The sequence below is a fragment of the Callospermophilus lateralis genome, chromosome 7, assembly GCF_048772815.1.
Source record: "Callospermophilus lateralis isolate mCalLat2 chromosome 7, mCalLat2.hap1, whole genome shotgun sequence".
Classification (NCBI taxonomy): domain Eukaryota; kingdom Metazoa; phylum Chordata; class Mammalia; order Rodentia; family Sciuridae; genus Callospermophilus; species Callospermophilus lateralis.
Window position 1 is genome coordinate 103,877,623 of NC_135311.1, and position 16,501 is coordinate 103,894,123.

The 16,501-nt window shown below is 33.9% G+C and overlaps 1 protein-coding gene across 1 annotated transcript in view; it reads right to left on the reverse strand.

The window, feature by feature from the left end:
- Zfyve9 (zinc finger FYVE-type containing 9) overlaps positions 1-16,501 on the reverse strand; it is a 193,515-nt gene that overhangs the window by 26,301 nt on the left and 150,713 nt on the right. The window contains exon 13 of the mRNA XM_076860361.2: positions 12,959-13,063. Within this exon, the coding sequence (XP_076716476.2) occupies positions 12,959-13,063 (105 nt within the window). The remainder of the gene's footprint in view (positions 1-12,958; positions 13,064-16,501) is intronic.

Below are 16,501 nucleotides of genomic sequence, written 5' to 3' on the forward strand. Positions count from 1 at the left end.
GGCTCCTCTAATACATGAGTGGAATCCAGGGGAGATCCCTGAGGTACAGTCTTCCAGTATGGACTGGCAACTGCTGGGCCCTGGAGGGGCCTGATTTAAAATCTTCAGACCCATCACCATCCAACAGAAGCTGGACCTATCTATGCGTCTCCAAGATTTCTATCTACAGGATTTCCTCTCACATTCCAGCAACCCAACCTGATAGTAGACAAGGCATCACACTCCAGACAACCCCACCTAACACTGCTTAAAAGAGAAGCTGAGAATCTTCTGAAATCCAACAGACACGATTCTTTAACATTTCATCAAGATTTTTTAAATTTTATTTTCCTTTTCACCATTTAATTGTGACCTGAATAGTTCATGGACTCTTAACGTATTCATACTTGTTGTTTGTGTATCAACAGGTATTTTTTCTCATTTCTAGCATTTTTGAAGCCAGTTAGTTTTCATGGATGAGTATTTTGAGCACTAGGATATTTAATTATTATATTTTGGTTTTGTTTTATATTCTTTTGTTTTTATTTTTTTTTAAATACCTTTATTTTATTTATTTATTTTTCTTATGTGGTGCTGAGGATCAAATCCAGGGCCTCGCTCATGCTGGACGAGTGTGCTCTACTACTGAGCCACAACCTCAGCACCTCTTTGTTCTATTTTTAATTAAAAAAAAAATTACTTTATGTTTTTCCCACACTTACCTGTTTCCCTTGATTCTCTTTCTGTTTTCTTCTAACAGTCAATCTCTATTGTTCTTTTTTTTTTACTCTTCTTTTAATTTTTTACTTCTATTTTCTCTCTTCCTCCCTCATATTCATCAACATCATTTCTATTCTCTCCCTATCCACCATTCAAAATTGTAAATCTTTTTGCAAACTTACTGTTATTGCTGTGAGCAATAATTGATAACATATTTTTTTTATTGTGACAATTAACATTTTAGATATCATAGCAGGAACTATTTGGTTAATGCTGTAGACTGTTTGCATTGATTATTGTTATTATTTGTCTCTCCCTAAACAGTGAGGTACTACAAATCTTCAGGGACACTATAAGTCCACAGGGCAGAAACTCTGCTGCCTCAGATCCATACTGTTAGATGGGGAGATACACAAACAACATGAAAAAGCAAGGGAACAAATTTCCCCCCAAAAAAACAAGGTACTTCAATAACAATCCACTGACCTCACAGTAGAAGAAATGTCAGAGAAGGAGAATATTCATAGTTAAACTCATCTATGAGATAAAGGACAATGCAAGGAGTGAAATCAGAGAGACTCCTAAAGCACAAGAAGTAAAATCAAGAATCAGTAAATGGAATGGTATCAAACTAAAAAGCTTCATAGCAAAGGAAACAATCAAGAACATGAACAGAGAGCTTACAGAATGGGAGAAAATATTGCCACCTACACCTCACAGAGAGCATTAATCTCCAGGACATACAAAGAACTCAAAAAACTCAACACTAAAAAACAAATAACCCAGTCAATATATAAGCAAAGGAACTGAACAGGCACTACTTCACAGAAGAATAAATATGAATGGTCAAAAAAAATGAAAAAAATATCTCTAGCCATTAGAGAAATGCAAATAAAAACTACACTGAGATCTCATCTCATTCCAGTCAGAATGGCAATTCTCAAGAATTCAAGTAATGCTCAGTTCAGTGGCGCACGCCTATAATCCCAGAGGCTTGGGAGGCTGAGGCAGAAGGATCTCGAGTTCAAAGGCAGGCTAAGCAATAGCGAGGCGCTAAGCAACTTAGTGAGACCCTAGATAAAATACAAAACAGGGCTGGGGATGTGGCTCAGTGGTTGAGTGCCCCTGAGTTCAATCCCCAGTACCCCACTCAAAAAAAAAAAAAAAATGCATGGCATATTACCTCCTATCTCAACACTATTTTCCAAAGCACCTTTTGACCAACTCTTTTCATTTCCTTCTTCTCTAAAAGAAATGTATTCCTTGAAGGCCGAAAACCAAGCATTCCTCAAACAGATTTTAGCACCATCTGTTCTGACTAGTGCTACAACAAACCTTTGAAAATTATGCTTTTGTAATTTCACACTGCTCTGAAGAATATGTGTAGTCTTGTATTAAAATAAACCAAAACTCCTATTTTAGAATCAGAGTGGGAAAGAATCTTAAGAGGCCATTCAGTCCAACTTTCAGCCTAAATTATAAAATATGGAGGAATGTACAAATACATGACTTCACAGATTCTTGGATTATATCACACTAACACAAAATTCTTTATTCTTGTATTTTGGTTTTGAGCAAAGGATTAACAAAACTTTGCTTCATTTTATGAGAGTTTTACAGGTTAACTATTTGGCTATATTTCCTCACTGACCTAATAAAAGTTTAAGTGTCTACAAATTTGGTAAGGGAAAAAGTGTTTTTCAGAGTTATATTTAACATAATAAACAAAACAAACATATTTAAGTGTTCAATTTGATGAATTTTGATATGTATATTGGAGTGAAATTATGAAAAGTATTTATGCAACAATCTTCATGAGAAATACTGATGTGTAGTTTTCCAATTTTCTATTATCTTTTCCTGGTTTTGTTATTATTAACTGTTAAGTCTGGACTCAGACTTTACAGTTAATAAAAGAATGACTCCTATTTTCTGGACATGGTTATACAGAAACATTGTTTTTTTCTTCCTTCATTGTTTGGTAAAAGTAACCAATGAAACTAACTCAATGTGGACTTTATTTTGAGGAAAGGTTATTAAAATACTTACAATTATTTGAATACATATAGGGCTATTCAGGTTATCTATTTCTTCTTTTGACAGGTTAATGTGCAAGGAATTTGTCCATTTTGTCTAAGTTGAACATATACTGGTATAAACATGTTCATAATGTACCTTTATTGTTCCTTTACTTTCCTCTAGGACCTGTCATGATAGTCACCTCTCTCATGTTCCAAAGGCAATTGTGTTTTCTCTACCTAATCAATCAGATTAGAGGTTTATCAATGTTATTGATCTTCTCCAAGAACCACCTTTTAGTTTCATTTATTTTCTTTGTTGTTTTTCTGTTTTCTATTTTACGAATTGCTGGCTTTTATTATTTTCTTTCTTTGTCTCTACTTTGTATTCTATTTGCTCATATTTTTCTGATTCTTTAATGTAGAAAACTAAACCATTAATTTGAAATGCCTTTTCATAATATGAATGTTTAGTGCTGTAAATTTATCTCTAATCACTACTTTAGCTATGCCCAGCAAATTTTGATATTTCATGTTTCCATTTTCATCGGTTCAAAGTATTTGGAGGGCTATAGGTGTAACAGCTCAGTGACGGAATGCTGGCCTAGCATGCATGAGGCCCTGGTTGAATCTCCAGGACTACAAAATAATAACCCAACAACAACAACTTTCTTTTGACTACTTTGATCCATGATTATTGAGAAATATGCATTTTGTTTCTAAATTTGTGAATTTTCTAGGGATCATTCTAGTATTAACTTCTAATTTAATTCCACATGGTCCCAGATCACATACTGCATCTAGTATCAACTTCTAATTTAATGCCACATGGTCCCAGATCACACATTGTATAGTATGGACCATTTAAAATTTATTGAGCAAGTGCAGCGGCACACACCTGTAATCCCAGCACTTGGGAGGCTGAGGCAAGAGGATTGTGAGTTCAAAGCCAGCCTCAGCAAAAGCGAGGCGCTAAGCAACTCAGTGAGACCCTGTTTCTAAATAAAATACAGAGGGCTGGGGATGTGGTTCAGTGGCCAAGTACCTCTGAGATCAATCTCTGGTACCAAATAAATAAACAAACAAATAAATAAATAAAATTTAACAAGACTTCTTTTACATCAAAGACTATGCATATGCACTGGAAAAAAATGTTATTCTGACGCCCTTGGGTACAGTATTCTATAAAAGTCTATGAAGTTAAATTGGTTGACTATGTTGTTCAGTTTTCTATATCCTTGCTGATTTTTGTCTATCAGTTGAGATGTTATTAAAATATACTAATACATTCATTTATCCTTGTAGTTCTACCAGTTCTTACTTGAAGCTCTGTTATTGGATGTATAAATGTTCAGAATTGTTACATCCTCTTGACTGTCACATTATAATTATACAATACATCTCTGTAATCTCTGGTAATATTGTTTGTTCTGAAATACACTTGGATATTCTTTCTTTTGATTAGTGTCACTATATTTTTTCTAATATTTTCCCATTCCCTTTCAAACGATTTGTCATTATATTTTAAGTGGTTTTTCTTGTATACAACTTACAGCTAAGTCTTGTTTGTTTATCCAACCCAATAACCTCTGCATTTTAAATTAAGGTATTTAGACCATTTATACTTGAGTGATTATTAATACGATTGGATTTAAATCTACCATCTTTCTAGTTAATTAATTCTTGAGGTACTGGGAATTAAATCATACATGCTAGGCAAGCACTCATCACAAAGCTTTCTCCTACCCACAGCTCCTCTATTATGTTTTTGTCACGTCTCTTTTTTTCAACATTCTTTTATGTTGCCAATTTATTTTCTTTGTTAGATTACTTGCTATACCTATTTTTTTTTTTTTAGTGGTTACTTTAACTTATCAATATACTTTGAAGTAATATTATATCACACCCCATCATATGCTTCCACTTTCCCTTTCTTAGTCTTTGTTTTATTGTCCTATATTTTGTTTCTACATGTTATTAATTCCATAATACATTATTATTTAATACATTATATATATATACACACACACATATATATATTTAAAACAGTTATATTTTAAGATTTTATATTTACCAACACACCTACCATTTCTGTTGCTTTTCATTCCTTTGTGTAGATCAAATTTTTCACTATTTGATACTCTTCCTGAGTAACAACATTTAATATTTCTTATGTGATAGGTCTATTAATAATAAATTCTTTTAGGCATTATGTACCTGAAAAAATATTTTGCCTTCATTTTTGAAACATTTTCACTTGGTATAAAATACAGATTGAAGGTTTTTTGTTTGCTTGCTTTTCTCAGTAAAGAATTTGCTAAACTTGGGGCTGGGGATGTGGCTCAAGCGGTAGCGCGCTCGCCTGGCATGCGTGCGGCCCAGGTTCAATCCTCAGCACCACATACAAACAAAGATGTTATTTCCGCCGAGAATTAAAAAATAAATATTAAAAAAAAAAAAAAGAATTTGCTAAACTTGACTGGGGATATAGTTCAGTTGGTAGCATGCTTGCCTCGTATGCACAAGGCCTTGAGTTTAATACCCAGCTAAACTACCTTTTTGTTTTTCCTTTGTCCTTCTTCTTCTTCTTTTTTTTTTTAAATACTGGAGATTGAACTCAGGGGCACTTAACCACTAAACCAAATTCCCTGTCCTTTTTTGATAGTTTATTTATACAACACTGAGTTGCTTAGAGCCTTACTAAATTGCTGAGGTTGGCTTTGAACTCACAACCCTTATGCCAATATTCTAAGGTAGGTTTATCTAACTGCTAAAGAATGGTAATTGTACCTCAGAAAAAGCTAAGCACGTGTTTTATTATTTTCTGATGTTCTGGAAAAACAAACAAGCAAACAAATTCATGGAATGTCATAGGTAAAGGCTTTCTCCACATAGGTCATGTGCTTTAGGCTCCCATGATGCTGGGAGGACAGGCATGTACCATCATAACCATCCTGCTGCATTGTCTTGTGGCTTGTACTGTTTTCATGAGAAAGTCTGCTGTCATTCTTAGATTTGTTCCTTAATATAAAATGTAAATGTTCTCCATTATCTCCTTTTAAGATTCTTTCATCTCTGCTTTAAGCAATTTGGTTATGGTGATTATGAAGTTCCTTAATGTATATTTCATCTCTTTTTTTGCAACTTGGGTTTTTCAGTTTGTTGGATCTAAGGTTTTACAGTTCTCATTAAATTTGGGAATTTTTCAACCATATTTCTTCAAATATTCTTTCTATTCACCACTTTTCCTCTCCTTTGGATATTTTAGAAGTAGGCTGCCTAAGGTTACCCACAGCTCAATGATGCTGTTCATTTAATTTTTCAGGCTTTTCTCTTTGTATTTCATTTTGGATAATTTCTATTCCTATGTTTCCAAGTTCACTACTTTTTTCTTCAGCATTGTCTAATCTGCCTTTATCTCATTCATGGTATTTTTCATCCCATCATCATTTTCCTTTCTTGAAGTCTGATCTGGATCTTTTCAATATCTTCCATTGTTCTCCTAACAGGAGAACCTGAAACCTTCTTTTGTTCTTTCAAAGCTTTTTTTTAGCTTGTTAAACTGAATCAGGGCACCTGAATTTATGGATAATTAAGATCACTAGGGATAATCTGTTCCCTAGTGAAGAAACTTTTAAAAGAAACCTTTTCACTTTGGCTGATAAGAATGCAAACGATTCCCAGTCCCATAAGAATTGTTCTACCCATTCCTTTTCACTGCATTCTTCATGTAATGTACTGATCAGTAAGTTAGAAGCTAAAGACTCAACAAAATCCCCTTGAAGATCTCCTGAGTTCTTTTATTTCTTGTATCTGCCTTGCAAATTCTAATCATCATAGCTTCCCATTTCTCAACTCTGTCTCCCAAACTCAGGGAGATGTACAATCTGTTTGGGGTCTGCCAACCTATCTGATGACCTAAAAACTGCAAGGAGAAAGTTAAGGTAACCATAGGACTCACCTCCTCTGCACCATTGTCTATGGTGTTTGATTTTTCTTAGTTTGTCTTGATGTTTAGTTATTTAAGATAGATTGATATGTTAGTTGACTAGCACTGCTATAGTAAAATACCACAAACTTGTGGCTTTAAACAACAGAAATGTGTTGTATCACAGTTATCAAGGGTAGAAGTCCAAAATCAAAAGTTTTCAGAGATGGTTCCATCTGAGTGCTACAAGGGAAGGATGTGTCCTAGGTCTTTCTCCATGGCTTAAAGATGGCCATCTTCTCTGTAAGTCTTTTCACATCCTATTACTTCACTGTGTGCCTATATCCATATTTTCTTCTTATCACAATACCAGTCATATTGGATTAGGGCCCAGATTAATTACTTCCTTTAAAATTTATTACCTTGTTAAAAACTTTATTTCCAAATAAGGTCACATTCTGAAATCATGGGGGTTAGGACATGAACAATATGAACTATGGAGGGACACAATTCAACACATTATAGTCTCTGTTATTCCAGCATGACCAGAAGTAAAAACTGACAAACTATATTTGAATAGTAGAACCATAAATACCTGATAACCATTCATACCTTTGATTTTCCTTAAGCACAGTCACTCTTATAATACAGCATAAGCCCTACAGACACCATGAAATTTCTGCCAATGAAGTTGTTATAAAACATATTGGCTGTTGTCATCAAGATGGCCTCTAAACCAGGATAACTCCTGCAAATGCCTGGTATGAACCTCATCTCCTTGCATTTTAGCAATCATTTCAGGGTAGGTAAAGGTCTAAAAACATGCTCCCAGGCTAATATGCACGAGGCCTTGAATTTGATGGCCAGCACCACAAAACAAAATAAAACCTGCCAATTGGCTATATCAATGCTGCATAGACCATTGCAAGGGCTTTCCTAGAAGACAAACACCTATCACACTGCTGGCAAGATATGATTCATGTTCTATATCCTAATGAGAACCCTGGGGCCAAGTATGACCCCATGATATGATTGTATAATAAGGTCTACACAGATTCACAATAGATGCTGCATCATTCCTTAACAGTCTTCTATTCTTCACATTAAATGCCTATAGTTAACATTAATATTTTCTTTTTCTAAAATGGTTTCCAAAGTCTTCACCACTCTGACTGCTTTTCTGTAGATTTACTTATGAGCCTCATACTTCTTAAAGAAATCTAGCATATTAGGAAGTTATTTAAACCCTATAAGACTATGTAAATGATAATTTTGTAAAACAAGTTCAATAAAAGTTAATCAAATAAACAATTAATCTGAATGATGATAATGACAACAACAGTAACTGTATATTATTCATGAATACCTATGGTCACCAGAAACTAACTAGTTATTTGACACACCTGATTTAAATGTCACATTAACCTTATAAGGTAGGCATACTCATTTCCCAGAACAGAAGTTAATCCATCAAGGTAATTAGTAATTAGAGTTAATTATTTTTAATTATTAGCAGAGTTAGTAATTAAAAATCAACCCAAGGTCTATTTTGACTCCAAAGTCTAATTTTTTCCCCACTATGACTTATTGCTCTCCTGATATTAACAAATATTAAAAAACAGTTGTGAGTTGGGGGTATAGTTCAGAGGTACAGCATGTTATCATGTGTGAGGTTCTGGATTCAACCCCCAACACCAAAGAAATAAAAAATAAACAAAATCCAGTCATATATTAGGAAATGCCCCATATGTCATTCTAGTTTAATTGTTCTATGGGACTTCCATATTTAAGTAGACATACTGGACATGCTAGTGATCTAGCAATATACAAAAGTTAACTGAGGATTTTTTTTATAGTGGAGTTTGAACAATTTTAATAGCCCAAATGTACTCTCCAAAAGAAAATACTATAATTACTTTACTTTATCATCCCTTACAGATTGGTAATTGTTAAACTGATGTTTATACTATTGTGATTAACTGTAGGGACACTAGAATCAGACTGTCTGGGTTTGATTCTAGCTCTACCACTTGCTAGCTATGCGAGTGCATTACAAGTTACTTAAAGTACTGTGTCTTAATTTTCTCATTTCACTGAGTCAGTGTAAAACAATTGTTTGCTTAGAATAGTGCCCAGTACAAAACAAATAACACTTATTTATCATTAATTCAATTAGGTTAGTCAATACAATAATAAAAATCTCACTATGAGAATATGAGTAGGGTTACCTAAGCTATCAGGAATATTAATGGCCTTACCAAAGAAGCTCAGAGATTTTATATGCAATGCCTATTTTATTTATTAAAATTTCACACTGTCAGAAGAATCATCCTTTTTTAGCTTTCTAAGCTTTACATCTTTCCATTCTCTCCACCTACATTTTCCATATTACTACCCAAAACTCAGGTTGCTAAAATTCTGCTTTCACTGTCACTGTTTCTGCTTAAGAATCTGTAAAAGCTCTTTATAAACCATCATATGAAATTCTAATTTCCTCGGCCTGTTTTTTTAAATTCTCTGAAAAGCAAGCAGTCTCTGCATAATTTCATTTCCCACTAATCCTCTGGTCTACTTTAGCCTCCTCTTTTAATACTGGGAAGTTTATTATTTTCTACTTTCTTACAAGACATGCCCATTCCTGGTGCTTCCCTGCCTTCATTTAGGCTGATATCAATCCCTCTTTCACTTAAGATATTTTCCACCCTTCTCTTCCTAGCACCTAAACAGCATTTGTTATCCATAGACTCTGTCATTCATTTAGTTATTTGATGAACATCTACAAGCTTTTCCTACATGAATTGTGGTGTTCTAGATATAAAGGATTCAGGACCATTAAAAATTTAAGGACATTTCTTCTTTCTCTGAATCTTTAAGGAATATTTCTTGCAAGATATTTCTCATATTCTGTTTCATGTTTTCATTCAACATGTATTTCTTACACACCTACTCTGTACTAGGGAGCCTGCTAATGATACCAGTGGTAAATAAGACAGACATAGTACCTCATGGAACTATAAAGAGAAACAGTCATCAAGGAATTGCAAATGTACTATTACCAACAGTAAGTGTAGAATTCTAGAAAAGGATATAATAGGAATGTTACCGTAGTTAGGAGTTAAATGAAGGTCTTCCAGAGAAAATGACATTTAAGCTGACACCTGAATAACGAGTGGGGATTAGGCAGGTAAGAGAAGTATGTGTCAACAAGGAAGCAGCTTGTACAAAAGCCATGAAGCAAAAGCTAGTACACATAGGCAAAGAAAAATAAAAAACAACTATGGAAAATAAGTAAAGAAAAATGAATGAGAAGTGGAATATTGTGGTGATTAAGAGAAATAACGTACAGATGCTCCTCAACTCAGGAGAGAGTTACATTAGATAAACCCATTATAAGTTGAATATATCATTAAGTAAAAAATGCATTTAATATACCTAACTTACAGAATATCAAAGCTTAGCCCAGCCTACCTTAAACTTCTCAGAGTACTTGTATTAGCCTATGGTTGAGCATAATCATCTAATACAAAGCCTATCTTATAATAAAGTATGGAATATCTCATATAATTTATTGGGAATACCTGTATCCAGAAAATGCTGGCAACACAAGACACTATAGAGCTTTGGTTTTTTACCCTCATGATCTAGGAGTCTGACTGGGGGGTTTGGCTCACTACCACTGCCCCTCATTGAGAGAATACACTGCAATTCCAAACCCAGGAAAAGATCAAAATTCACAGTACAGTTTCTACTGAATGCATATCACTTTGGTACTGCCGTAGTGTCAAAAAATTCTAAGTTGAACCATTATAAGTTGGGAACAATCTGCATAAGAAAATTACTTTTTCAACTATAAAGTGAAATTACTGGATATACATAAGTCAACTGTCCAAGATTATAAAAGATAAACCTATGTTGAGATGAAATGAAAACTGAATGGGAAGGGAAATCAGTCTGCTAAATCAGGCAAGAAAAATAATCAATTAAATTAACTGAAAATGAAATATAAGAAATGATAACTGATATAGTTATTACTTTGGAAAAAGGATTCTTGAACCAGCATACCAAAACTGAAACTGCAGAGTTCAGATAAAACAGTAAGATGAAGGATAGCCATTGTGATAAACATGTTCAGTTGGGACTGAAAAAAAATCTGGGAGCCTCATTGCTTTTCAATTTCTAAACATATAGTATCACCTTGCAAACATCAAGGACAGCAAAGTATACTATTCACTTGGGGATGACATCCTATCACCCTACTATCAGTAAGCTCCCAGAGGATATAGGCATAATATTCTTGCTCATCTTTGCATTCCATATCACAAAATTTATTTCATCAGTGTTTGTGAAACAGAGATAAAGCTTCAAATGTGAGAAATAAAGCAAGTTTTCAAAGCACAGTCTCTTTTTACACTCTTTAGGCACAAATTGTTCATAAATAATTCCCTTTAAAGATTTGACTCTACGGGCTGGGGCTGGGGCTCAGTGGCTAAGCGTTCGCCTCACATGCGTGAGGCACTGAGTTCGAGCCCCAGCACCACATACAAAAATAAATAAATAAAACAAAGATGTTTGACTCTACATAGTCTATTCTATTATTCTTCAATATTCTAAGGTAGGATTACCTAACTGCTTAAGAATGGTAACTGTACCTCAGAAAAAGTTAAGCACATGCTCTATTATTTTCTGATGTTCTGAAAAAATAAACAAGCAAACACACACATGAAATGTCACAGGTAAAGGCTTTCTTCACATAGGTCCTTTTAATAATAATGCTGAGCCCTGAGCTCACAAGCCAGGAAGACATGTGTGACTTTAAGTATATATCAAGTACAAAGTGTTTACTGGATATATGAATGATTAAGTGAATACAAGCCTGAATGAAGAAGGAAAATAGGAAAGAAAAAGAGGGAGGAAATTATAATACACTATAAAATCTAAGAAATAGTAGAAGAGGCTACTGATGTAGCTCAGTGGTATAGTCTTGTCTAGCATGTGTAAGGCTCTGGTTTTGTATTCCCACCATAGCAAATAATAATAATGATAGTAAATAATAATAAATCTTTAAGAAGTAGTAGTAGAAGAAGTGATTGGAAAGTTATCACTCTGCCTAATGAAAGAATAAACATGAACCATTGTTATATAAAACTATTAAAATTTTTCTTTAAAATAATAACCCAATGGTTGGGCTAGGAGTGAAGTTCGGTGATAAAGTGCTTGTTCAGTATGTACAAGACCCTGGGTTTAAACCCTAACACCAAACAAAATAACACAGCAACCCCAGTGGCATTTAAGAACTGATGTAACTTTTTTTATTTAATTCAAAAAATACTTCATATGCAAAGATGGCTTTGTATAAATCTGCTAATGTGTGTATAGTATATACAATATTATTTTTCTTATTTTTTGGTACTGGTGATTAAGCCCAAGGTTGCCTTACCATACAGCTGCATGCCTAGTCCTTTATATTTTTTATTTTGAGACAGGGACTCACTAAATTTCTGAGGCAGGCCTCAAATTTCCGATTTTCCTGCTTCAGCTTCCAAGTCATTGGGATTACAGGCCTTCCTGGCCAATATGATTTTAGTTACAAAATATAGCTTAATTCATTAAAAGGTATTTTGGGACTTAACATTGAGCTGTGCTTGAACATTAAGGACTGTAAAAAAAAATAACAGCCAGGTGCAATGGTGCATGCCTATAATCCCAGTGGATGGGAAGGCTGAGCCAGAAGGATAACAAGTTCAAAGCCAGCCTCAACAACTTAGTGAGATCCTGACTCAAAATAAAAAATAAAAAGGGCTGGGGATGTGGCTCAGTGGTTAAGTTACCCTGGGTTCAATTCCTGGTACCAAAAAATAAATACATAAATAAATAAAATTTAAAACACACACATACACACACACACACACACACACACACACACGCGCAGTTAAAAGGGGAACATGAAAAAAAAATCCCACCACTAAACTTCAGACATACAGTGAATTTTATGATTTTTAATCAAAATGCAAATCTGTTATTATCATAGCATCAATTAAAAGGTCAAAAGACATAACTAAAAAAGTTATACCACCTTTCTGTAATGAAATTCCACAGTTGAGCTAAGTCACACAATATTATTAACTGATTTCATTGTCAATTAAAAGTAAAATTTAGGGGTTGGGGTTGTGGCTCAGTGGTAGAGTATTTGCCTAGCATTGTGAGGTACTGGGTTTGATTCTCAGCACCACATATAAATAAATGAATAAAATAAAGGTCCATCAACATCTAAATAAAATTAAGAAAAAAAATTTATCTTTATGATAAATCTTACCTCATTGTATCTGTTGCTGGGAATTTTGATGCTTGTTTTCCGAACTTCCATATCCACCACTAAACCTTGAACTACTGGCAAAGTATATTGGTAATTTCTAAAGTCCTAGGCAAAAGAAGATTAAAGTAAAATAAAAAATTCATCCATAGTAGGATATGATTTACAATAATAAAGTTAGCATGAATAGAAGGAATGTCAGTATTGAAAGATCCTATTTATTGGTCTGGGGTTGTGGCTCAGTGGTAGAGCACTCACCTAGAATGCGTGAGCCACTGGGTTTAATCCTCAGCACCACATAAAATTAAGGATATTGTGTCTAACTAAAAAAAATTTTTTTAAAAAAAGATCCTATTTATTTAAATAAATAAATGTATAAGGAAAGCCCTACTGGATGTATTCTAGCTCTCTAATTAGACTGTAAATTCTTATAAGGAAGTAAACCAAATAATTTCCTATACCCCTTATATACAACATTAAACAAATACTTGATGCTTACTCTGCTTTATGATCATTTACCATTAGAGAAAATATAGCCTCTTCAACAAGTGGAGGGAAAACTGGAAATCCATATGTAACAAAATAAAATTAAACTCCTATCTCTCACCATGCACAAAACTCAACTCAATAGTGGATCAAGGACCTACAAATTAAACCAGAGACACTGCGTCTATTTGAAGAAAAAGTAGGCCCAAATCTCCATCATGTAGGATTAGGCCCCAACTTCCTTAATAAGGCTCCTATAACACAAGAATTAATATCAAAATCAATACATGGGATGAATTCAAACTAAAAAGCTTCTTCTCAGCAAAAGAAACAATCAGAGAGGTGAACAGAGAGCCTACGATTTGGGAACAAATTTTTACCATACACACATCGAATAGAGCACTAATTCCGAGGATATATAAAAAAACTTCAAAAATCTTAACTCCAAAAAAGCAAACAGCCCAATCAATAAATAGGCCAAGGAACTGAATAGACACTTCTCAGAAGAAGATATACAATCAATCAACAAATATATGAAAAAAATGTTCAACATCTCTAGCAATTAGAGAAATGTAAATCAAAACTACTCTAAGATCTCATCTCACTCCAGTCAGAATGGCAGCTGTTATGAATAGAAACAATAATAAGTATTGGAGAGGATGTGGGGGAAAAGGCACACTCATATATTGCTGGTGGGACTGCAAATTGGTGCAGCCAATATGGAAAGAAGTATAGAGATTCCTTGGAAAATTGGGAATGGAACCACCATTTGACCCAGCTATCCGCTACTCCTCCGTCTATACCCAAAGGACTTAAAAACAGCATACTACAGGGACACAGCCACATGTTTACAGCAGCACAATTCACAATAGCTAAACTGTGGAACCAACCTAGATGCCCTTCAGTAGATGAATGGATAAAGAAAATGTGGTATATATACACAATGGAATATTATTCAGCATTAAAAAGGAATTAAAATGATGGCATCTGCAGGTAAATGGATGAAGTTGGAGAATTCAATGCTAAGTAAAGTTAGCCAATGCCAAATGTTTTCTCTGATTTAAAGAGGCTGATTCATAATGTAAGTGGTAGGGATGGGCATGGAAGGATTAGATGAACTCTAGATAGGGCAAAGAAGAAAGGGAAAGGGGAAGGGAGGAGTGGGGTGGGAGCATATGGGTAGGAAAGACAGTGAAATGAGATGGACATCATTACCCTAAGTACATGTATAAAGACATGAATGGTGTGACTCTACTTTGTGTACAACCAGAGATATGAAAAATTATGCTCTACATGTGTAATACGAATTAAAATGCATTCTGCTGTCATATGTAACAAATTAAAATAAAAATTTTAAAAAAGATATAAAGATCCACCCTATTACTTGAAACTTATTGGGGCATTGTTTGCATTTTTGTTCAGGATGCTAAACAGCACTGAAAACTGATAACAAATCAAGTCAGGTTAATTTACAATCTCAAGGCTAACTGATATTACATTAAACAGATGATCAACCATCAAAATTACTACAGCAGAGGTTTATTTCCCAACTTATATTTTGTGGTCTTTGAAATATCAAATATGCACTCCCACTGAGAGACAAATGTTGATATACAGAATCAAGGCTGTCATTAACATGGACTGAAAGCAAATTTTAAAGGATTCATTACAAATTTAATCCTTCCTAAAATTTTGATTAAACAGGGCACTGACAGGTTGCTTGATTCTGGCAAATTTGGTTATTGATTATTGACCTAAGAACTGCAGCTTCTGAATGTTTGAGCTTGAAATTTGGGGTTTCAAAGTTTGTAGCTTCCAAATACAGGAATTCATTTCTCATGTGATTTATTCAAATCAATGTTGTTTACTCACTTCTAACCCAATACAGGCTGAGAACTGTCACCTAAAACACTGTTGTTCCTTTTTATTAAAGAGCAAAAACCACAAGGATGCTTAAAAAAAATAACAATGAGTTTTCTTTTTTTAATGGATGGAATTAAAGGCAGCTTAAATATTGAAAAATAAAAGTTTAAATTTAGTGAACTTAAAGGCCTTAGAATAAAAACTATCCTAAATGAAACAGAGAGAAAAAAGAGAGTATAAAATAAATAATTATTCATCTGTGAAACAAATTCATGAACCTAATGTATATGTAATTGAAGTCCCTGAAGGAAAGACAGGTTAAACAGAAAAAATATTTGATAAAAAACACGAACCCACAAATCCAAGAAGTTCAATGAATCCCAAATATAAGAAACATGAAAAAAACTATACTATTGTACATTATAATCAAATTTCTCCAAACCAGTGATAAAAAGAAAAATTTTAAAGGAGACAAAGAAAATAATGTTATACAGAGAAGAACAAACACAGAGGGAAAAACAATTCTCATCTGAAACAAACTAGAAGATAGTAGAGGAACATCTTTAAAATACTCAAACAACACTGCCAAAGTAGAATTTTGCATCTGGCAAAAATATCTTTTTTTAAAATATTTTTTTAGTTGTAGATGGACACAATATCTTTATTTTATTTATTTATTTTTATGTGGTGCTGAGGATTAAACCCAGGGCCTCATGCATATGAGGCAAGTGCTCCACCACTGAACCACAACCCAACCCGCAAAAATATCTTTTAAATATGAGGAAGAAATAAAATTGCTAGAAATACAAAAGCTGAAAGAATTCATCACCAGCAAGCCTATGCTACAATAAATGTCACAGGATATTATTCAGGCAGAAGGAAATGACACTAGATGGAAATACAGAGTTGCACAAAGGAACAAAGAGCACCGGATGTGACAACTAAGAGTTTTTCTTAATGTTTAAATCTCTTCAAAAGATAACTGGAACAAGTATAGGCATGACAGAGTAAGGACATCACCAAATCCATTCCCCCAAAAGCAATTAAGTGCTGGGTAAATGGTTTACAGAAGTGACCATTTCAATGCTCTGAAATTAGATCAAAATAATGGAACATACTGTAAAGTGTTTTTCAAGAAAACTACTGAAATTCAAGTAAAAATAAAGTTGAATCTATGACCTTCTTGCCTGAGGTAGT